Source organism: Argopecten irradians, chromosome 11, assembly GCF_041381155.1.
Source record: "Argopecten irradians isolate NY chromosome 11, Ai_NY, whole genome shotgun sequence".
Lineage (NCBI taxonomy): Eukaryota > Metazoa > Mollusca > Bivalvia > Pectinida > Pectinidae > Argopecten > Argopecten irradians.
The window spans coordinates 30829188-30853282 of record NC_091144.1 but is presented as its reverse complement, the minus strand read 5'-3'; the positions used below and the strand labels follow the sequence as shown (position 1 = coordinate 30853282).

The following is a 24095-nucleotide window of genomic DNA, read 5'->3' as shown; positions in this document are numbered from 1 at the left end:
AATATAAATGCCACTTATGTTAATTAAACATTAGATTACGTAATGGTCACCTTGATTAATTTATACCTTCTTCTGCAAAAAAAAATCCCACCTGATTTTGAATTATTTCCCTTGTTTGGAGTTACCTCCCTTCCCCCTGTTTGGAGTTATCTCCCTTTCCCCTGATTGGAGGTATTTCCCCTGTTTGGATCGAGTTATTTCCATTTCCTCTGATTGGAGTTATTTCCCCTGAAAATTTTAAAATTTATCTTTTCCTTGCAGACAATATAACTATAGTCCGCCTCCATTTTACACCCAACATTGACCACTTCAGTACCGGAAGCTTTGACTGGCGGTATACCACATCACAGCTTATCTGTCTTAAATTATCAGAGGTAAGTTTTCAAAATAAACGTTTTATTTTCTTCTGGAGTTAAAATTTCTTGCATTTTCCACATTTCTTCTTGCTGAGTTCAAACACATTTTGAAGAATTTATTGATTTGTGAATATCAGAATTTTTAGGTCATCTGACCCGAAGGGTCAGGATGACCTATAGTCATCATGTTTCGTCCGTCGTCGTGCGCCGTCCGCCGTGCGCCGTCCGCCGTGCGTTAACTTTTCACATTTTGAACTTCTTCTCAAGTTTGACCAGTGGGATTGAGCTGAAACTTACCTGAAATGATCCTGAGATGGTCCCGACAAAGTGTTGTTATTTTTCGGGTCGATCCGAAATCCAAGATGGCCGCCACAGCCGCCATCTTGAAAACACACATTTTAAACTTCTTCTCAAGTTCTACCGGTGCGATTTGGCTGAAACTTGGATGAAATGATCCTGACATGGTCCCGACAAAGTGTTGTTATTTTTCGGGTCGAACAGAAATCCAAGATGGCCACCACAGCCGCCATCTTGAAAACACATTTTGAACTTCTTCTCAAGTTCTACCAGTGGGATTTGGCTGAAACTTGCATGAAATGATCCTGACATGGTCCCGACAAAGTGTTGTTATTTTTCGGGTCGATCCGAAATCAAAGATGGCCGCCACAGCCGCCATCTTGAAAACACATTTTGAACTTCTTCTCAAGTTCTTCCAGTGGGATTTGGCTGAAACTTGCATGAAATGATCCTGACATGGTCCAGACAAAGTGTTGTTATTTTTCGGGTCAATCCAAAATCCAAGATGGCCGTCACAGCCGCCATCTTGAAAACACATTTTGAACTTATTCTCAAGTTCTACCGAAGGGATTTGGCTGAAACTTGCATGAAATGATCCTGACATGGTCCAGACAAAGTATTGTTACATATCTGGTTGATCCCAAATCGAAGATGACTACCATGACACTATGTCTAATTAATTTCCTATATTTAAAGGCCCTTGGGCCTCTTGTTTGAAATAAAATTTGTTGAAAGAAATTGAAAATGATCCTGACATGATCCTGACAAAGTGACACCAAATATAATTAATTTTACTATTGTCAAGGTAGTCAGATGACCGTTAAGGCCCTTTGGGCCTCTTGTTAAATCTTAGCCCTATTAAAATAAAGTGACAGAATTCTTATTTTTGATTCCTTGATTGTATTAAGTTTAAATGTAAATTAGCTATACGACTGCATGAGAGGATTGCATTTAGATTATTGAGTCATCTCTCATGTGAAGATGATCGAATTGAATTTAATCAATGCTTTGTCATAACAAAATCAGTTAGCAGATGAAGTTGAAATATTATGATTATACAGTACACTGTATGTACGTGTAGATGATGATGTAGAGTTATAAATGTATAATAATTTTTCCTTTGTGTTCAGCTTCTGTATGTACAGTCCAACAGATTGATGGTGTCCATACCACAGATACGACCTACTATAGCAGACCTTACCATACTACCCAACCAGCACGGTGGACTGACTGTGGAACAGGTGAGTCTCAAACACAAAGTCAAATGATTAATGCTGTCACTATTGTTCAGGTTTATAAGAATATGATATTTTTAATGGTCATAGCCTTTGATAACTTAAGATGCTCCACCGCTGACAAATGACATTTTTTCACTATCAAAAACACGAGCAGACGATTTAGTATTTTTCTTCAGTTACAAAAGTTACTTACTTTATACACCATTACCACCATTGAAAAGTTTGAGCTTCTAGTTTCACTTCAAGTTAAAGTTACAAAAAATAATTAATTGCATCCCGAAAAAAATCCGTGGCACTATATCCTATATGTAATTAGATATTGATTGCTCATGCACCAAAGGCAAAATAGATTATTTTATAATATTTTTTGTGTTAATTAGACATATATATACACGATTAAACACCAATTATTGTTCAAGTGATTAATATCATTTATGCTCTGTCGGCGATGGAGCATAGCTTTTGATAACTTAAGTAAGAAATTATAAGCTGTTAAATATGAGCATTATTGCTATTTATCGTTTCAGGTCGTGAAAGAACTTCAGCAGAAAGTCAGTTTAAGTCAGATCCGATTCCAGTTGATTACAGCAGATGATGCAATTGGCATTCAAAATGTAGAAATTATCAAAGGTAGGGATGATCAAATGTGAAATAGATATTACTGTATTTGCTGTAATTAGTGCCTAGGGTGATTAAAAAATCTACAGGGTATGGGGGCACTTGTTATCAACTCCAGTTCAAAAAGAGGGGGAGGTGCTTATAGAGGGAGGGCACTAATTATCGTTAATACAGTATGTCTGACAAGAAGAGGCCATATTGTGTTGCAGAGTATAATATGTATGTAAACCCAAGAATTCATGCACTTTTAAATACTTGTTCCATCATTTGATAGTAGCTATACACTGATATGATTTATACTGTAAGCTTCTTATATATGTATATGGAGAGTGAAATTCTCTAAACAGAATATACAAGTTACATGGGTATTTGTTACGTTTAGAGAGGGTTCAGTTTGGAGAAGTGATCCATTTCAACCAGGTCATGATACAATGATGTTTGATTCCGCAATAATTGCTTTGCATGTAGACGAGTTGTATCTTTGCATTTGATGATAATATCAAAATTATAAATACACCCATAGACTGCAGATTGAAAATTAAGGTAATTATAATGGTATATACAAATATAACTGGTATTTTCACTTTGACACGGTATCATCATTAGTTCATGTAACATATCCACATGAGTCCCTATATCATCTGTGTCACACCTACTTTAAGTTCTCTATCTCTCTGTACAGGGAATATAACATCATGGGTTCCTGCATCATTACCCACAGTTCCAGTTTCCACTGTGTCACATGTACATTCCTCAGAAGAGACGTCCAAAGCCTCGGTCCCTGTGGCTGTGTATATAATCGTACCTGTTATAGTAATCGCTCTCGGAGCTTTGGTGGCTGTCATCATTGTTTATGTAAAAAGGTAGGCACTAAAGCAAAATTATGTAAATATTATGAGCTGATAGTGAAGACAATTTTCTATATGTAAACTTAAGTAAGTTGAAATATGTCAATAGATGAGATCAAGAAAAGTAAAATAAAAAAGAATTAGAAACACATTATACATATAGGAAAAGAATAACAATTACAAATACTTTTGTCCTTTGCCTGTAGATTGATAGTCATTTTTAGATTTCTAGTATACTTACCATATGCAGTAAAATGGAAGTCGAGTAACATATGGCTTTGAGAACATTTCAGGGCCTGGTTTCACAAGCATTCCTTAACTTTATGGAATTCCTTATCTGAAAATTCTCCATAGGAATGAAGGTGTTGCAGATGTTAAAGGAAAAATTTTGGAACTTCTGTAATGCTTCCCCATGGGAAATCTCATGTTAAGGAATTTTCTTCAGTAAAGGAATGTCTTTGAATTTGGGCGCAGGTGATGTGCCTGAACCTATGAGGCCTTGACCAATGAGGCATATACCCCAGTACAGACCGGTCAGTTTCTCATTTACCCTATTTATTTTGGTTACCGCAGGAAATAGTAGAAGTTGAATGATTATAATAGAGTTTTCCTTTTAATTCCAGAAAACATAAACAGGATGCTCGTTACTCCCTGATCATGAATCGCCAGCAGGGAATGACAGTATTGGAAGTCGATGATGACGACGATGAAGATTTTATGGGTGGTGGAGAAAATATATTTGAAAGCCCTGATGGGGACAATAATATTATGATAAGTTCAGGTATGTATTTAATTATAAAAATTTTCTGCTGGATTACCCCCCTTTACATTATTCCAGTCTGTGTTTTATGCTAAATTTCCAGAAGGTAAACAAGGCCATTTTTGTTTACTCAGAACAACCAGTTTGACTGTTTGTTAAAGCCATTATTTTAAGTATAAATCCTGACGGACCTACAGTTTTTGATACAGGCATGTGAGGGCTTTGGCGAGGCTCACCTGAAAACAGCCAGACATTCACCAGATTCGTCTTTAATTCATAAACCAACAAATAAGTCCAACCAGTCAAACTGTATAATCAAAAAACGGCTGAAGTTCCCCTTCATCCATGTACAAAATTGTACAAATGGCCTGTTTTCCCAAACAAGTAAGAACCTTTCAATAAAATTCATGAATTGTCAAATGAAAGTGAAAAATCCTCGTGATCACTTAAAATTGATATTAAAAACTGAAGTTTCTCCTTCATTAAGAATCACAATGAGATACAAAATTTTATTTAAAACTGATTATTGTGACCAACTCCCCCATTTTTAATTGATTTATCAAATTATTATACTACTAGACCTTCCAAGTGAAAACCAGTGGGCAGCATATTGGTAAGGGGAGGTAATCCGGTAGTCCCTTGTAATCAACAGGGTAAGTAAAAGTGGATTGGTTTTACTTAACACATTGATTATTGCCTTATATTATTTCTACCTTTAATTGCAACAGTTTTCCCATTTTGAAGAAATATTCTTTTCAGATGTCTAGGCTCAGGTTCAAAAACATGCATTTTTTTTGTCAAGGACATCTTAGGCTTTTTCTTTTTGGTCATTTTAATAAAGGTCCTGGTACATTGAAATTTTTAACAGAATTTTAACTATAAATTCCAAAAATGAGCATTTCTTGTTATGATTGATAATTAGATCCTTTCCAAATGGGAACAAATGTAGCACCCTTTTCATTTATTCTAGTATAGCTGGTTATTCAAGCTGCATGGGCAAAATTTTCGTGAATTTTACTAAAAATCGAGAAAATTTATTTTTAATTATTTTTTTAATGTCTTTGATCTGGCTCTCAGCATATGTATGATTCAACCTTTTCTTAATATTTCATGGATAAAATGTTCATGGTGATAGCATGCACAATGTTACGCAAAATCACGAAAATATCATCCATGTGAAAATAACTAGCTAAAGTACTCTGGAATACGGTATTTTTTCACTTAAATTTTTACATAGAACTGATGTAGAACTTTTGACCTCAATCTTAATTTATTATGATTTGAAGTTTTCTTAATTTTGAAGAACTATACTGTACATATGTAATATCACCAGATGTATTACTTATGTTAGTTTGTGGTTGGATTGTGTACATTGCAGTCACCAAAAACATTCCAATGGCAGGAATGTAATTACAGACCACTGTAGCCTAGCTATGTGAAAATTGAAATATTTTCCTTAAGTCCCCAAGTGATCTTGTGCTGAAGACTGACTTAGTGTTTTAGTGTCTATTGCAGCTAACTGCCAAAGTAAAAAAATACACATAAAAATGAATTCTGTGGGTGGTAGCAGGCATTTTGCCACATCAGTTAGCAATATATTTAAACATTCATTACTTGACTTATGCTTTGCAGATTTTATAAAAAAAAAATCACTTTGGCTACCGATAATTTTTTTTTATATTCAATACTTTTCCTTATCTGTTACAGCTCACAATCCTACATTAGTGATGATGACAGCCGGCCAACGTTCTAACTCCGTGAATTGTTGATGTTAGCCTTGATTTAGTGTAAAGACTTTTGTATTATATTAATGTATTTGCTTGCCTATGCAATAACTTCTGTATCCATTGGTGCGATATTTGTTCTTCCCTTCATCCATCCATTTGTGTGATACTTGTACAGTAAAATATTTTTTTATGAAACTTAAATGTAATCCCAGCCTGGGACAATGTATTGATGATTACTTTTCACTTTGCTGGTCCCTGTTTCAAATAAAAAGAACCTGGAGTCATAATTCAATATGGGTGTTTCGAGATCCCAAAATGATATGGGTAAAGTTCAGTTTACCATTGATTAGTCCCAACCATTCGGTGATTATGATGGTGAAAAAGCATGTCAAAAATGATGTCACAATCGCTGAAAGGTGGGACAAATTGATGGTAAATTGTAATTTATGTCCATATTATTTTGGAATCTCAAAACTGCTGTACAAGTTGAATTCATTAACTTTTGGGTCACAAAGTAAAAAATAAGAATAAAAAGAAAAATTATCACTACTGTAAAATATGGTTAAAACGAACCTTTCTGAACTAATATAATGACTGTGATTTAAGCCTAGTTCATTACAGACATACCAGATATTGCAAATGCCTTACATGAACCTTTTCGGCGAATGAAAAGTATACTGCTATATAATCATGAATTCAGCATGAGTGTGTTCATTATCTGTTTTACTGTATTTTTCTGGGATCAGCAAAGTAAAATGTACTCATATTGGAGTTTTTAGGTCACCTGACCATAGGTCATGGTGACCTATTGCGATAGTCTTTTGTATGTCATCATGCAACGTCCGTTAACATTTCCTTGTGAACACTATAACATGAGTAAATATGAACTGAGTTTAATGAAACTTTATATTTATACTGACATTGGTAAGATATGGTACAGAATCGAAAATTAGCTTGATTTGATGTTAATTTACGGAGTTATTGCCCTTTGCGCTTATAATTATCATTGTACCTTGTTAATACGATAACTTGACTAAACATGAACTGAGCTTAATGAAACTTTGTATGTAGACTAACATTTGATATCTCAGATGAGTTTGATAATCAGGTGACGGTTAAGGCCAATGGGCCTCTTGTTAAATTCCTTGCCAAGGGAGATAACTATGATATTGTTGTCAGTAGAGAGTTATCTTTCACATAACAAGTACATTGTACTGTGTTTTAAGTATCTTGCTGTCATTAGAAAACTCTTTTGTTATTTATTTTCAATGCATTCATTTCAAAAATTCAGAAATTTGATTATTTCATAGCTTAATTATTTTTCTTCTCTTTTTTTTCTCATATCAATAACAAATCCCTATTATCACGTTTCAATTTTTTAAAAATTCATTTTCATGCATTATCGTCATCAGTACAGTTACTGTACATACTTTGTTTATCTCTAGTTTTAATCATATTACTATACATTCGTTGCAGGTTGTGTTCTTGAATTATTATTTAAATCCATATTACCACAGAAATATTTTAGCTGGAGATGAATATCAGAGCAAAGAATTAGCTTGGAACAATATACATTAAAGGTTTTAAAATCCATCATGTGTGATATATATCCAAGCTGTAATGCACCAAGTCAGTGTCTTCATTTATTTGTTATTTATTTTCATGTTAAAGGATAGTGAAGGAATCTTTTCCAAGAAACACAGAAACGCATGTTGTTTTTCGGGAGATTTAGAATGAGAATTTCATGTTTCAAACTGTGATATCCATGCTCTGTTTGGACAAGGCGAGAGTAAAAACCTTTCTAGACAGAATAAAATATGAATGTACATCTTTTTGCATGAAAAGTATACAAAAAAATGTATTAGTACATGTATATGTTTTTGTTGATGTAAATGTGTACATTCTACAAATATTCAACAGCATGAAATTGAATTTTGTGTAGCTGTTGTTGTATATGTTTCTTCTATGGTAAACAATGTATATATGCTATCAAAATACTGAAATAATATTGTATCAATTGTTTATTCCTGAAATGTTCATGCAAAATTTGTATCCTTGCTTATGTTGTATCAAAGTCTATAAAATAATAATGAAAAGCTGTGTTTTTTTTCAGGGGAGGTAATTACAGTAGAAGAAAGATTTATTGGTCGTACTGTTTAATATGAACTTTTCACTGTGTAGTTTTTCATTGTTTTTGTGGTTGTTATGAAACCACAAATATGAAAACAATGAAATATGATGGTTTATATAATAAATTTATCCTTGTTTTCATATTAAATTAGAAAATAGTGACATCAATGCTTTAATAATTTTGATCTTTTTTCCTCTGCTAACCATGAATATTCCATCAAAATCGCTTCGCTTACAAAGAAAAGAATTTATATTATAGGAATTCTAAAATGTCTTACCAGCTTTCTATGTTAATGTTAACATTTCCATGCAGCCTCACTTTTGAAGACTTGGGAGAATTTATTTTTAGAACTGTGCTTAATTTACACAGGGCTTTTCCATAATTTCAATGGTCAAAACTGGACAACACCGTTTTGATATGTAAGGAATTTCGGAAGGCCAATGCGCATAAGTAGATTGGCTTTTTTGCCCAACTATACACTTTAATATAAAATACTAGACTTTTTATATTTCAATTTAAATCTTCATCTTACATACAATTCAATTACCATATAATTGATTGGTAAATTACGATTCAAATTTCCATACATATGTACAGTTGTTTTTAATGTTTTTTAAAACACTACTAACATTATTTTTATTCAAATCTATATATATTGGAAATAAATACATTGTATACCAGCTAGTGGGCATTTCGGAGTTTATACGCTAAGCACACTCAGATTTTTATGACATCTTGATCTTATTGTCAAACCTGAAAAGTTTTTGCAACCTTTTAACAGATTTAAACTTTATTTTAATATTTTGGGCATTTTAAACTTGAATCTCATTACTGAAAATTAAAGGTAGATAATCTCATTTACCCTTATGATGCTTTAATAAAATACAACATATTTGATCTCCAAATGCAGACATGTTTTATATTCCAATATTTTGTGTTTTTCGATTTTAAAAAGAAGAAACAAAACCATGAATCTGTCATTTACCGTATTTGATTAGGTTTTTCATGAATCAGCAAAGAAATCATAGAAAGCTGTGTATTTTTCTAAGACTGTTTTATTTGTTTTGTTTTCAAATTAATCAATTTTCAAGTGTGGTCTATAGTTTGTGACTTGTGTTGTTATGATATGCAAGTTTCATTAACATTTATTTGTTTCACACCTTGGAGTTAAACTCCTATTTTGTCTTCATATCATAGATATTTTTCTAGACAGCATGGGTGAGTTTGTACGTACTTTCGTGTTATGATTATGTGTCTATATATATATATATATGTGTGTGTGTCTGTTTGAGTGCAAGGAATTATTGATAAATATTAATTGATTTCAAAACGATCCTTACAAACCATTTTCTTTTAGATTCCTAACACACACCAGACATTGATTCCCAACCAATGGTTGGTGTATATCAATGAATAATGTCTGTAACATTTAAGTATACATGCTACTGTTGAAAGTATGTACCAGTTAAAGTCCCAGTGCTCCTTTGGATTCAAAAATGATTTCATATTTTGCTTCTTTATCTATTGTTTAAGATTTTTAGAGACAAATATGTTGTTACTGTATTACACTCCATCAAAGTTTTAAGAGAAAAAAATCTGTCTTTTGACAGGTGCCTAAAATATGCTGGCTAATTTTAAAAACCTCAAACTTGACTATACGCTCTCATCTAGGAAAAACATTATTAGATACCATACAAAAAAGGGCCTGTTTACCTATGATATGAACATTTGATTTCAAATTTTGCAATACATTCATATAACTGCTATAAAAAATAACCAAATGGACATGTTATATAGGCCACAAATCTTCAAGTTTTATTAAGATCAATGACAGTGTGAGGGTCATTTGTTACATATGAGACAGAAAGGGAAAAAAATCTGAATTTAGGGGAGATAATAAATATTTCAGGGGAGGTAATAGTTATTTCTCAGGGGAGATAATAAACATTTTTCATGAGACTTGATATATTTTATCAGGATATTCCGAGTGTGAACCACCTGTAAATATTTGATGACTTTGAATAATATGATTTTGATCTTAGATCACATAGATGTTTTATTTTAAGTTGCATTATATTTTAAAACCTTTTTTGTATTCAGTCAAATAAGAAAGTTCCCAGATTTGAATTTGAATTTTTTGACTTTTAACATCCTGTAATATTTTACATCTACAGTTTAACTTTTCGAAGCCAGCGTATTTGACAGGTAAAGCCTAGTTTCTGGTTTGTACAGGTTTAATTATCATGAAGTGATAATTAAGAGAAATGTCATATATTGTTGCCGGTATAGAGATCCAGTTAAGACAAGGGTCTGTTTTGACAAGTTATACTGTACCAGCTGTTTTACACCTGCATAATACCCATACAAACTACATTGTGTGTATCAAGGACGTATATGAGAAGGATAAGTCACACTGGGTTTTGGACAAGAACGGAGCAGGAGCTTTTGCGTTTGTGCAATGACTGTGATGCTGCAGCTGGGCGACCACTAATTTTCCTTTGATATCCACTGACGCAGCCTTTGATGTAGTTAGCGGGTGGGAGGGCTACCGTATTACTTTTTGAAGCATGCAGTCATTTCATGAACTGTCATATTTTTAACACGATATTTTAAAACATTTCTTCTGAATCTTCCGTCCTTAAAGCAAGTACTAAACGTGAAATTTAATAAACTTTACATTGGTGTTTCGTTTGACTCAATAAGACAAATATTTGTTGAGAAAAATAGTTTTTATTCACGGTTCATAGGCGTCTCGTGTGGTATTTAGTAGTGAAAGAGACAGTGATGAATTCTTCTCACTTATAAATCCTTGGTATATGCAAAATATATGAACCATATGTCGAACTGAGATATTTTTGAATGCAACTCAAACAGAATTAATTGTTTGTTGATGGGTTATATAAGATTCGGGCTGTTTACAGCTGAATGTTTAGATAGTGCTATGTGAAAGCAGACCTAAATGCTTTTGAGCTTTATCTTGTTAAGTTTGAGTTATTATATTTTGTTTGAAGATTGTACTGTAATTTGTACATTAATCTGTCTTAAATAGCTGCATATTATAGCTTTGTTTTTGTTACTTGTACATTTTTTTTGTGTTATCTGCATTAATTAAATGAAAATTCTTATGATCAGTATGAAATTCAAATCCATATAAGTACAATGTTCTTAATAATGGTGTATTACAGTTTGTCCAAAATTTGATAATCTCATTTTTAACAAAATATTATTAATCATTAACATGAAAATCTAAGATTATCAGATTTCAAAATGTTATTTCTGATAAAAACTTATAAATTAGAATTTTAATCTTTTTGTTTTGCTGTTTTAATAGAAATTTTTATTTCATTGTAAAAGAGCTTTTTTTGTGAATCTGTATTCTGCTTGACTTTTGAAGTTTTGGGTCTTGAGACCCAGTTTATATTTGTTGCATCAATTCTCTTCATATAGATAATGTATGACAAATTTTCTGTTTGACTGTGTACATGTATATGTGTGTATGTGGTAAAAGGACATATGTAAATTGTATGTGTGAAGACTGTATGTGTGTTATGTGTGTACTGCCCTGTGTTTATGTAGACAAAACATTGGCAGCTTTGTACAACCTAGAATCTCAATAAAAACAACTCTGCAATTGATTTCTCTTTGCTATGTTTTATTGTTAATATATTCAATGAGCTCTACATGTAAAATATTCCAACTGAAAAAAAAAAAAAAAAATCATATCAGTTTACTTTTATCACAACTAATAGTTGGAAAACTGACAAGTCTGCCGGGTCTTTAAGTTTCATCCAAACTCTGGTGTCCTGTATTTGCATATTAAAGAGTTATCTGCCCTTGCGGGTAGGTATTGATTGTGGCATCGTGTGTTTGCAAGCATAACGTCATACTTTTCAGAGAAAATGAAATGATTTTTGCTCACAAAACAATGACCTAACAATCAATACCTACCCTATATATTATAACTCAGTCTGTAATATGCAAAGACGGAATGGAAAAGCCACAATACACAGTGAAAAACCTCTGACCTATGTTTGGTATCTGTTTCACTTGGGTTTCGATTTTATAACCCAGAGATACTTGAGGGCTAGTGGTTATAAATTTGTAAGTCAAACCTTATCTAGGATGGTAGCAACCAGTTGGCTACTCCTGCCCACTAAATGTACTCTAGTGAAGTTTAGAGAATTCAACCTTGAATCATACATACATACATGAGGTCATAACTGACGATGGACAAACGTAGAGTTTCAGAATGAAAAGTGCGCGATCTAATCCAACATCCAATTACATATGAATTAAGTGTCAGTCATTTTGATATTACGATGGTACACTCTTTCATGTTCCTGTAAAACATCTGCTGCACTTGGTCTAGATGATGCCTGCCCTTCCTTACAAGAAGAATGAACACTAAACAAATCCAGTTTAATTTTCACAGCATCACTTCTGTCAATGAAGTAACTACACACATCAGGGATTTTCCATATATCAGACTTCTCATCATATGGCGGCATTTCTTCATCTCTGAACTCCGTATCATATGGCCATAACTGTTCTGGAGCCACAAAATCTCCCCCAAGTTGACGATGGCCACATTTGATGAGGTCTCCTGTTGAGTGATCTACCTTTGCCAAAGAATCAACGTCATTCAGTACCAAGGTTAGGTCATCAGTGATAAGGTACTGTTTTAAAGTTTTGTCAAGGTCACTGGAATCACACATCACTAAGGTCCCGAGTTTGTTGGTATGTAGAAAATTAAGAATCTTCACATAATTCAGACACAAGTTAAATCTTGTTGCCATGGTATCATGATGTCTTTGGTCATCAAGGATATTTTCAAGTTTGTCAGCAGAACCAAATTTATGGTACTGAGTAAAGTATACATCATTACAAGACCCTAAGAACTGGATGACCTCTAGATGACCTTGAAGGCGTTTCAGCATATCCAGTCCATACCTGTAATCATCTAAATACTGCTTTGTGATTGGCTCATTCAATGCTATCTTGTGATCTTTCCATGTTGCTACGGATACCTGTTGATTGAAGGAAAATGGTTTATAATTACAGTATAATGACTACAAATAACACTCCCTACTTACCATGGCGAAAAAAGGCTGCAATTCCTTTTTATCAACTTTCATACTTGCCAACCTTCTCTATTTTGGAGGAAGACTCCCAATTTTGAACCCCCGGCCATTTTAGCAAGTCCAAATTCTTTAATATTCAAAATGTCAAAAATCTGACTATATCACCCAAAAGAACAGCTAGGTCAAAATATGCAAAAGTCAACCTTTAATATCTTCAAAGGGGGTTACTAAGTAGACTTTCTTGAGGTTAAATGTTTAAACATGTGGATTTACCCTCATAGGATTTTAAAGATTTGAGTTATCTTAAGAATATAATATGCATTAATACAATTATAGAAAAAAGAACTATTTATTGACCTGTTTAACTGCTCCAGTTCCAATGACCTTGACCTTTATGATGTCATTTTCTAAATCTTGACATGTGAGCCATGGATGACATGACTGTTTAGGCATTAATGGTAAATGGAAATAGCCTATTGGACAGACGTAGTGGCAAACTTTCCCATCACACAGCACTTGACCCTTCGGTTCATTCGTCCACACTAAAGGCCGATAAAGTGTTGTTATCCATGCTAAGATTGTAGGAATGGTAACGCAAAAAAGTATCTTCAACCACATTCCATTTCAGCAAAACCTTGGTTAGAATAAAACAGAACAATTAGTTAGTTAATAATATGAAGGGGCTAAAAAGTGTGTTCAAAAGAATGACCTCGACCTTCATTCAAGATCACATGGGTCAAAAAGGCTAATTCAGTGACCCTGTGACCGTAACCTTTCGGGTCAGATGATCTAAAAACAAGGGCCATTACTCTATTCTTTGAAGTTATAAAATTATGCCAATAACTGATTTTTGAATACAGGATATATATAATTATAACTATAAGAATGCTTATGAAAGCTAAAATAAAAGCAAGAGTTCCAATGGGCCTTAATGGTCATCGGACTGTTAATACAATATATAGTAGAATTGAAATACATATTTAGTAAGGTGCTTGAAGATTTTTTTTTATCATATCAAATTTCAATTTAAATTCAAGTAAAATGGAGTTGTCTCCCGTCTATATTCATTTTCACAAAGAATTGTCTCCTTGATATATATTTTTGTTGTAGTAAAAAAAACGCAGACAAGATTAACATTAAGTAAAACAACTACATGATTATTGATTATACATTTATTTATATTAAACGGATGTGGATGAATGATTTGTAATAAAGAGAGATTGAAAATAAGCTTGCATGTTTTAAAACAAAATTATGAAATATGGAAACCAAGTGTGAGAGTTCTTCTACGAAAGGAAGATATATTGTTATTTAAATGTATATTGGATAACATATTTAAAAAAAAATGATTGTAACATATTTGACCTGTGACCTTGATTGAAGGCTAGGTCATTCAATTGAACAAACTTGGTAGCTCTTCATCCAAGCATGCTAAAGATCCAATGTCAGTATCCTGGGCCTCTTATTTATTAAAAGATTTTAGCTTTTTTTGACCCATGACCTTAAAGGATGATCAAGGTTATTCATTTGAACAAACTTCTGGTCGTCATTCCAGCATGATGGCTTTAGATTAATTGAGAAGATGTTGTTTGAAGATTTAAACTTTTTTTGACCCAGTGTGACCTTGAATAAGTCAAGGTTATTCATTTGAACAAACTTGGTAGCCAAAATTCATCCCAGCATGCTGCAGACCCATCCCCAATAAGAGACTGAGTATACCCAAAAGTGCATGGATCGATCTGGTCCCTGGGCTTTCGGTTAATTATTAAGACGTTGATTGAATGAAAAGTTTACGGATGGCGGACGGCGCACTACGACAGACAAAGCATGCAGACTATATATAAATGTAGCTATTTACTGTAAGTGAACAAAATTAAATATTTAAAATTGATTCTCTAATTTTGAGTTAAATTTTGATTTATGTACAAATTGTGTGCAAAGGATTTATATAAAAAAATATTTATTAACTTCCTTTCATCCCTAGTAAAACAATATTGACAAGCAAGCACATGATAGTGTAAGTACTGTAGGCCTACCTAAAACTGTTGCAAAATAGGATGTTGCAAAAGAACTATTTCCGTATTAGTGGGTCTAATTTAGTGGGGCATAAATTTTGCCCCGGCACCTTAAAGAAAATTCCGGTAAATAGGGGAGATGACTCTATTTATGGCGATTTGACAGTGAAACGTGTGTAACTCTCAATGATGTCTTCTTGTAAAGAGAAAGCATGTCGTCTGCTCACCATCATCGTTACTGTTTTAAAACTGACAGGTATGTATGAATTAAATAAGTAGTTTAAACATACAATTAACGAAAATACACACCTATGGAACAAATGTTAATAAAATAACTGTCAAACTTGATCGCCACTGTGATCAACTGATAAACAGTACTGGGACAGTCGTTAGATCAGTTTGATATCAAGCTAGTTACATGTACAATGTACCGATATTTTGGTAAGTTGCCGTGGTACTTATCAGTGGATGTATTATCATATGACTTGTTAGTATATATGCAGGTATATATCCCGGCATTAAATTACATAGGTACAAATTTATACCATGTTTTTGTAAACATTTAAAAGTTAGTCAGACTGAAGGTGATATATTTTTCCACTACAGTAGCTAGTGGGATCCCTGATAAAGGATATCGTTACCCATAACCAATAAGGCTATAATAACCCATGACCGATATTGTCATGATTCGTGTAAATTATAAAACATTCAACATAAACAATGTATCCATTGTGTTAATTATAAAATTAAATGTTACAAGTACATTTATGACTGGTTATATAGGTCAGTATTTTCAGTATATCCTCTTTTTTGTTGTAGATGCTGATGATCAGATACGTGTAGCAACAACTACAGATACAAATCTGATATTTGGAAATTCACTTTTCATGGAAGTTTTAGAGCCAGAAGACATTAGATTTTTATTCAAAATAAGACCAGCCAAAAATTTTGGAAGTGTTTTTGTAAGTTTGGTGGAAACACAATTATTTCAAAAATTCATTTTTCGATATAAATTGATATGGAATGTATGTTATTCATAATAACATTTTTAACACATATGTGTTCTGTATATAAGCAATTCAAAGTTCTTAGCTACATTTGTGTAGTGTAGTATACCTGTATTGTAAAGTAGCTGTATACTTTATCAGCACATGTTACTGATTATGACTTTTTTTTATAGATTATTTTTTATTTAAGCATTGAAGTCACTATTTTTTAATTTCATCGGGGTATGAAATAAATTTTGTTTGCAAACTGTGTGAATCCGTGTAGCGGATTCTCACAAAAGTTTGCATACACAATTTATTTCATACCCCGATGAAATTAAAAAATAGTGACTTCAATACTTATAATTAATTTCCCAGGCTACTTTATAAAATGAAATACATTTACACGTACGATTCCAATGATTTTTTCCAGGGGATTATTTTTTCCAAATCAATACGCAACGTCAATGTTTCTATTGTGACGTCATGATAACGTTGGGAATTCCGCGCCATTCTCGGATTTTTTTTCATCGTGGAATGAAAAAAAAAATAGACCAATCAGAAAGCCTGTAACAAAGAGAAAATTAATTATTTCATTTTCATGTGCAATATACCACATAATAAATAAATACATTATACTTGCATTCTTATTCACATTCAATATCACTATCACGCTCATTCTCAAACATCTTACTCATATCATCCTCATCCTCATCATCATCACATCATCAATCATCACCATCATCATAACCAACATCATTCCATGATTCATCATCACAACCATATCTCATCACCATCATAACATCATCTTCATCATCAATATCATCATCACCACCATCATCTTTATCATCATCAACATAATTATTATCATCATCATCTTCATCTTCATCATCAACATTCATCATCACATCATCTTTATTATCTCATCATACTGTCATTTATCACACTTCATACTCTCTGGAATTACGTACATACTGATAAAAAATGAATTAGTTATAAGTAAATAAGCTACATGTACTGATTATATTTTTCATTGATATTAAAAGCTGGAGTGTCAAATATGATGTTTTTTTTGTATGCAGGAAACAAAGTATACTCGGATGCCACTGATATTAGGAAATCCATACAATGGCTGTAGTCCGTTAGAAAACTATGAGATTGTAAAAGATAGGATTGTGATGTTGAAAAGAGGGTATGTATCCATATGTCCTAGCACTTTAGGTACAATCAGGTACTTGATATGTCTTTTAGATGACCCAATTAATGCTTATCAATGTTCCTTAAAATTTAACAATTAAATTCCTTAAATAAAAATTCTTCATTATCTTGAGAGAATTAAAGAAGTAAATAGAAAAAAAATCCTGACATGTTTTGTATGGAGAATTTGAAGTTAAATGAACTTCATAATCATTTAGCGTATGTAAAGAGTATTGATGAAACTGGGTTTTGATTATAACAAGAGTTATTTCCCCTGTTCTATCCTGTAGTACAAATATCACCAATGGACAATATCTAAGGTTACAGCCCCCAGACTACCTTCAAAGTAGGCTATTACACCTTTTTCAGATAAAGTTTGAGCTGGTCTGAAAAAGCTTTGTCCCACAACTATTACCAATAACAATATAATTATTATATATTTTATTTTTGTTTTACTTCAGCTCTCATTGAAATTGCCATTGCTTGTGTCTCATTGATCATGTTTTTCTTTGTTGCAGGGATTGCTCCTTTGTCACAAAAACTTATAATGCTCAAAATGCTGGTGCCGTGGCTACAATAATAACAGACAACGATAAAAACAATGATGACAGTACAATAGATATGATAAAAGATGAAACAGACAGAGAAGTCAATATTCCAGCATTGTTTCTACTCGGTAAAGATGGGTAAGTTAACTACTAATGTCTGTCTTATTTATAAAATAGGAATGAAAAAAATTATATATACCAAACATTTATGTGAGTGAAATGTTTAGGTCATGACTTGGAGGGGGAAACTGAGGATGACGTATAGTCATTGTGCTTTGTCCGTCCTAGTGCATTGTCCACTGCACATACATTTTTTCATTTAGATGATTTGCTCAATAACCACAAGACTTAAAGTACTGATGTTTGGCCTGTTGCATGCTGGGATGATCTGATCTCTAATCCTGTTGGCATTTTAATATCTTTTTTTGTTTATTAAATATTTGGAATTTGAAATTGAAATAATTTTTGTTAATAATATAATTTAACCGTCATGATTTTTCTCCTCATTGTAATTTCTCAATTTTTTTTTTCATTTATTTTTCTCCAGATATATGATTGAGCGGTCTATACAGAGATACCGTCTAATGGGTGCGATCATCAACATCCCTGTTAACATGACAGGAGTCCCAATAAATACTGTCAACAAGCCACCATGGACATTATGGTAATTCTTCTGAATCAGTCCGTCTTAATATATGTTGGGTTAACAGTGTCTGAGATTTAAATATAAAAAATATATGGTTGAAGTTTTATATGGCATACAACATAACAGAATAGATGTTTGTTTTGAGATTAATTTTACAAGGTGCCATCGATGGTATTGTGATTATTTACTGAATAAGTGTGTCTGATGTTTCGTTAAAAGTGCTGTATCCGAGATTTAAAATATTTAAATGATAAGGTGAAAGTTTTTTTTTTTTTTTATGACGTGCAAACATGACAGAAAAGATAATTGTTTGATAAGGAAATATTAAATCATAGTAGCGTTTTTATAAAATACATTTATCAAATATAAATACATTTTTTTTAAGTTTGGAGAATAAAATGCATGTGTAAGATTTACTGTTAAATTTAGAAAAATTAAAGTAAAAGTTTTGCATGAATGAAATACAACATTACAAAACAGATTTTTATTTTTTATATTTAAGGTATAGAAATACATGTACCAAATACAGCTTTTACTGGTGTTAATACAGAATATTCTAGTATATAAATTCTAAGTTGAAATTTAACATTATAGTGGTTTTTCAAAGGATTCTTTTTTCCGAATCAATACGCAACGTCAATGTCTCTATTGTGACGTCACGACAACGTCGAGGTTTCACGCCATCTTCAGAGTTTTTTTTCATAGTGATATGCAAAAGAAATATTGGCCAATCAGAAAGCCAGAGTTGGTATGAAAACAAAGAAAAATTAATTATACTAGTATATAAATTCTAAGTTGAAATTTTACATAATGACATTGTATTAAATCTGGATACTATTATAGAAATACTTATTTAATGCAGGATATATGCTTGTTTGGGATGAAAAATATCAAATATATCATAAATTATAAAGTTGATGTTGTACAATATACCAGATAAAATAATACATGTGTTCACTTAGATGTGTATTTAATTCAATGAGTTTTCTGGTTTATATCTAACCTGACTTTAAAGATTTTTTGTTTTGTTTCGGGAAGTATCCAAAATTTCCATGAACTTTACATTAATTTCGTATTTGATCAATAAACTGCAGAAAATATATTAGGAGAATGTTGCAGAATTGAATCATGGATTAAACAGAACCATTTGAAGTGTAATAATTATTATGATTTTGATAAAATTTCACATACATGTATTTATATAAATTAATTTTGTTATATTAAACTCATTACTATTGGTTAAAAGTTTTAAGTTATTTTCAATAGACCAAAAGAATTGCATGTCAAGTATTATGTCATACACAAACAGAATGTTTTCGTGGGAAATTTTAGAAGTGGCACAGTCAAAACTAAACTAAACTATTGGCTAGGTGCAACAACTCAAATTATTTCATTGTAAAAGAATGTAAAACACTGAAATTAATGCCTAATTAGTACCTCATTATATTTATATATACTGTTTATCTTATCTATAGGTTATTGAACAGTTGAAATGGCACCAATGCTCTGAATAGTGTAATGATTTTTAATGATATATATTAAATATCATTTATTTGTGTGAATCATATTCTAGCATGTTAACTGGTCTTTTATCTCTAAGAAATGGAAATGCAAAATAATTTACATTTTCAATCTTACCTGATTCAATACAGAGATTTTGGAATACCAAAACAATGGGGGTAAAGAACGATTTCCAGTTATTGTGACGTGACAAAATTTACGTCAAAATATGACGTCACATTCACTATAAATTGTACTTTACCCATGTTGTTTTGGTATCTTGAAATTCACATGTTAAAATGTTATTTTAGAATATTGGTGTTCTGCTGATCAAAAGAGAAAAAGATAATCCAAAACCCCAAAAAATGACCTGGACCTTGACTCTCATTTGTATAACTAGCAATAATAAATCCATTTTTTTTCTAAATATAAATTTATTGATTTTATTTTATAATTTATCATCATTAGATATCATACTCGCATGAGGAAGAAGCCTTGGAATTGGATTTACTTTCTGTAATAATTCTAGTGAAAATACATGTATTCATTAATCATTATCTTTAATTAGCATTCTGTAATTGTATGGCGACTGGAAAAAAGTAGCGTTTTTTGTGTGTTTCTATAAGGTTAAGCATGAAATACTTGTGAGAATTTTGATTTCATCAATACAAACTTCTATCATTGCATGTAGCCAAGGAATCATTTGTAACCATGATAATATTTTGTTGTGTATAATTTTGCCCATAGCTCATTTAATAAGAGTAATTCAGTTTCAGTACAACGAAGCTTTCAATTTCTACACTGCTTTCAAAATCCACACGTAAAACTTGATATTTTAGTGGGCATGTTTTGCCTGCTTTAAGAACAGAATGGCTAGTATGACCACTGGTAGCTTAAAGTTTAGCTCAGTATTGGAATGTAACCCATGTCAGTATATGTCAAATTGTATATGAAAGTTTCCTTATTATAAAGAATATTGATTTTACTTGCATTATCAATTGGCCTTTGATTGAAATGTGCATTACTATATCCTTATACTAAGGGACATGTTTCATAAGTTGTAATAACTTGTGTCTCATTCCATGGTTCTTGTACAGACAGTAAAACTTGTTTAAGGTCAAGAACAAAATGGCTAATACTTTTACTTATTTCTTTTGTCTATAAATTATATACACTACTTGTTTGCATTTTATGAAATATGACATTGACAATATATATAAGCATGGTGGGAAAGTGTTTTAAGTCCTTTCCTACATGATGTAATGAATATCAAAATCACACTGGTCAGTACTTTGTCAAATGTAGGGTATATTATTTACAATGAAACCACCTTCTTAATGAGACCATGCAGTGGTTCCAAATAGCCAATATCAACACCATTAGAACTGTGTATAAAGACCCATTTTCTCTGTGGACAGGTTTTACAGTATATGAACATGTCATGATTGTTAATAATTAGTCTCCTTCCTGTTAAACAATATACAAGTTTGGCAGCTATACATGCACTAGTCCAATGTACCAATGTGTCATGGAGACCACTATCAGCCGTTACCTTTTATTCTTTATATTCCATGTACATGTACACTGTATGAATTAGATATATAAAAGCCAGAAGACTAAAAGCAATATGCAATAAATGTATGCAGATTTCTACTTTTACATGAATTTGAATTATGTATGAACAGATTTGTATTGCTGAAACTGATTAAGATAGTACTGATATACATACTCACATAAAAGAAAACATTGATATGCATTCTTGTGATATAAATATTGAAAATGTTTTTGCTCTTTTTTTTTCTCCAATTGGTATTTGGATGTGAGAGGTTGGCGTTTGAATATGAGATAACTTACCTTGACTGCAATTTATAGATTATATCTTGATGTTAATACATGTATATTGTTTAATATGCTTAACCAAAAGCACAGGTGATAGGATGGCTGGTAGACACATATTCCTGACAAAACATGTAATATGTAAATGTGTTATATATATTACATGTATATGGTAACTGTTTTGACCATATCTTGACCACCACAGTGACTGGCCACTAAGTCCTATACACTCTCCATTAATGAACTGTAATACCTTATTCATCCCATAACTGAGTCTGTACCATAGACCTCTTGACCAATGTTTGCAGAATGTGACAATAGGATTTCATTAATTTCTTCTAATGACAAAATTTTATATCTTTTGAAGAATCATCATAAATGACTCATGTAAGATGGTAACATTGTAAAATCCAGTGTATAGAGACAGCTTGGCCATGTTTTTAGTTTCTAGTATTCTATGGATAGCTTCCACTACCTATAAACTAGCTGTGCTCTAAAGCAAGGAAAATATTGAACCTTCTCTCCAACTTTTCCAATCTGCATATTACAGAGTAATCTGTCCTTACAGGTAGGTAATAAACGATTAAACGACAAAGCAATGTGAATTGTTCCCATAGAATAATGAGGTCACAATGGATACATACCTGCAATGGAGCTAACTCTGTAATATGCAAAGACGGACTATCTTGTTCCATACCTTTCATTTTAACTTGTAATTATTACTATGCATAATTGTTGCTCAAAATGAAATCCATTTTTAAATCATTGTATGTGTGTTTATACTGGTTTATACACAAAATGTGATCAAGAAACATTTGTCCTGATATGTAGATTTTTTATTGGTTTGGGGAAAATGTTACGTGTACATTGTATTGTTTTTTGTGATTACCTTATAGAATTAGTTATCAAATGATGGTAGATATACATATAATGCACATACATTCATAAGAAGATGGATTATAAATTATCACACATGCATTTGCTGTCCTCCTTTGATTAGTTTGGCTTCACCTGCATTCAGTCATTGTGAAAAATCACCATTAACCTCAAAATTGTCTACAGGTAAATGTATAAACCTCCCGATTACCTCCATTTGCATTGATTTGACCCTATAAATATATACTTGTGAATCATTTTTTATTTTATTTTTACCCATGTATGATAATGGAGTTATGATTTTAGCAATGGTTTTGTGTAATATTTGTTAAGCCAAAGATTGCAACATGACTTTAAAATACCATGTGTCTTTGTTGTTATACATTGGCCATAAATACACAATGTCTTTTTTGTTAATGAATTAAAAAACCTTGCAGTAACGTAACTGCAGATGTCATAAAATAATTGATTAAAACTAAATTTGAAAGTGAAACTTTAAAAAAAAAGTTCCAAAATGGAAATATTACCTCTTATTAGCTACATTTAGGTCATCTGACCTGAGGGTCAGGATGGCCTATTTTCATCATGCATCTTCCTTCATTGTGCGCCGTGTGCAGTGCGTAAACTTTTCATTCAAGCGACTTCTTCTCAATAACAGAAAGGCCTGGCACTGTATTTGGCATGTAGCATGCTGGGATGAAGGACTACCAAGTTTGTTCAAATGAATGACCTTGACCTTCTTTCAAAGTCAAAGGGGTCAAAAAGGTTAAAATCTTTAAACAACTTCTTCTTAAGAACCAAAAGGCCCAGGGTACTCATATTGAGCCTGCAGCAAGCTATGATACAGGGCTAATAAGTTTGTTCAAATGAATAACCTTGATCTTCATTCAAGGTCACATGGGTCAAATAGGCTAAAATCTTTAAAACAACTCCTTGTGAGTTACTAAGAGACCTAGCTAGAGACGGGTTTTTTTTTTAGAAAAAAAATAGTAAATTTGTGTTGGTTCGACAACTGCTACATTGTTGAATTATTAAGGAAAATCTGGGGTGATTTGCATAAATTAATTACATTTAGATGTTTGAAGAAAATAGCATCTTTTTATCCTGACAATTAGTAAGTTCTTGTTGAAATCATCTATGCACCTGAAAAGGAAATCTTTTATCGTTGAAATAAAACCTTTAAAGAAAAGTTTTATTTTTGTTTCTATTTTTGATTATCATGAACATGTTTTTATTTCATAGTATTATATGTTTTGTTTGTTTTCTTACTGTTACAGTAGACAATATTCTGAAATATATGTGACAGATTATCATACTGTAACATGGATATTTTTGCAAGTGTTTAATTTCTGGAGAGTTTAATTTCGTAATTAGCATAAGTAAATATTTGGCTTTGTTATTAATTTTGCGTAAATTACACCCTTTAACTTTTTGT

At 32.0% G+C, this 24095-nt stretch overlaps 3 protein-coding genes across 4 annotated transcripts in view; 2 read left to right on the top strand and 1 right to left on the bottom strand.

Moving 5' to 3' along the window:
• LOC138335285 (VPS10 domain-containing receptor SorCS1-like) overlaps window positions 1-8501 on the top strand; it is a 56527-nt gene extending 48026 nt beyond the window's left edge. Inside the window, exons 21-27 of one of the 2 annotated variants that reach the window (XM_069284304.1) lie at window positions 262-374; window positions 1784-1894; window positions 2419-2521; window positions 3192-3372; window positions 3981-4138; window positions 4697-4770; window positions 5825-8501. In XM_069284304.1, the coding sequence (XP_069140405.1) occupies window positions 262-374; window positions 1784-1894; window positions 2419-2521; window positions 3192-3372; window positions 3981-4138; window positions 4697-4734 (704 nt within the window). In that variant the 3' untranslated portion in view covers window positions 4735-4770; window positions 5825-8501. The remainder of the gene's footprint in view (window positions 1-261; window positions 375-1783; window positions 1895-2418; window positions 2522-3191; window positions 3373-3980; window positions 4139-4696; window positions 4771-5824) is intronic. The other variant, XM_069284303.1, reaches the window with a different exon arrangement.
• Window positions 8502-11606: 3105 nt separating this feature from the next.
• LOC138335286 (protein O-mannose kinase-like) lies at window positions 11607-15173 on the bottom strand. Its single transcript, XM_069284305.1, has 3 exons — window positions 15093-15173; window positions 13414-13690; window positions 11607-13002 (listed from the first exon to the last, which is right to left on the bottom strand). Exons 2-3 carry the CDS (start codon window positions 13672-13674, stop codon window positions 12268-12270), a joined length of 996 nt encoding a protein of 331 aa, XP_069140406.1. The 5' UTR covers window positions 13675-13690; window positions 15093-15173; the 3' UTR covers window positions 11607-12267.
• LOC138335287 (protease-associated domain-containing protein 1-like) lies at window positions 15146-23853 on the top strand. Its single transcript, XM_069284306.1, has 5 exons — window positions 15146-15327; window positions 15891-16033; window positions 17140-17249; window positions 17773-17940; window positions 18350-23853. Exons 1-5 carry the CDS (start codon window positions 15258-15260, stop codon window positions 18468-18470), a joined length of 612 nt encoding a protein of 203 aa, XP_069140407.1. The 5' UTR covers window positions 15146-15257; the 3' UTR covers window positions 18471-23853.
• Window positions 23854-24095: the final 242 nt, after the last annotated feature.

What these genes read in the sequence shown, in the direction of transcription:
- LOC138335287 (XM_069284306.1), top strand. Translation starts at nt 15,258, where the DNA reads ATGATGTCTTCTTGTAAAGAGAAAGCATGTCGTCTGCTCACCATCATC. An exon ending in AAAATTTTGGAAGTGTTTTT is followed by an intron (nt 16,034 to 17,139) that starts GTAAGTTTGGTG and finishes TTTTGTATGCAG; the next exon opens with GAAACAAAGTATACTCGGAT. An exon ending in TTTCTACTCGGTAAAGATGG is followed by an intron (nt 17,941 to 18,349) that starts GTAAGTTAACTA and finishes ATTTTTCTCCAG; the next exon opens with ATATATGATTGAGCGGTCTA.
- LOC138335286 (XM_069284305.1), bottom strand. Translation starts at nt 13,674, where the DNA reads ATGTGGTTGAAGATACTTTTTTGCGTTACCATTCCTACAATCTTAGCA. An exon ending in GAACTGGAGCAGTTAAACAG is followed by an intron (nt 13,003 to 13,413) that starts GTCAATAAATAG and finishes TTCAATCAACAG; the next exon opens with GTATCCGTAGCAACATGGAA.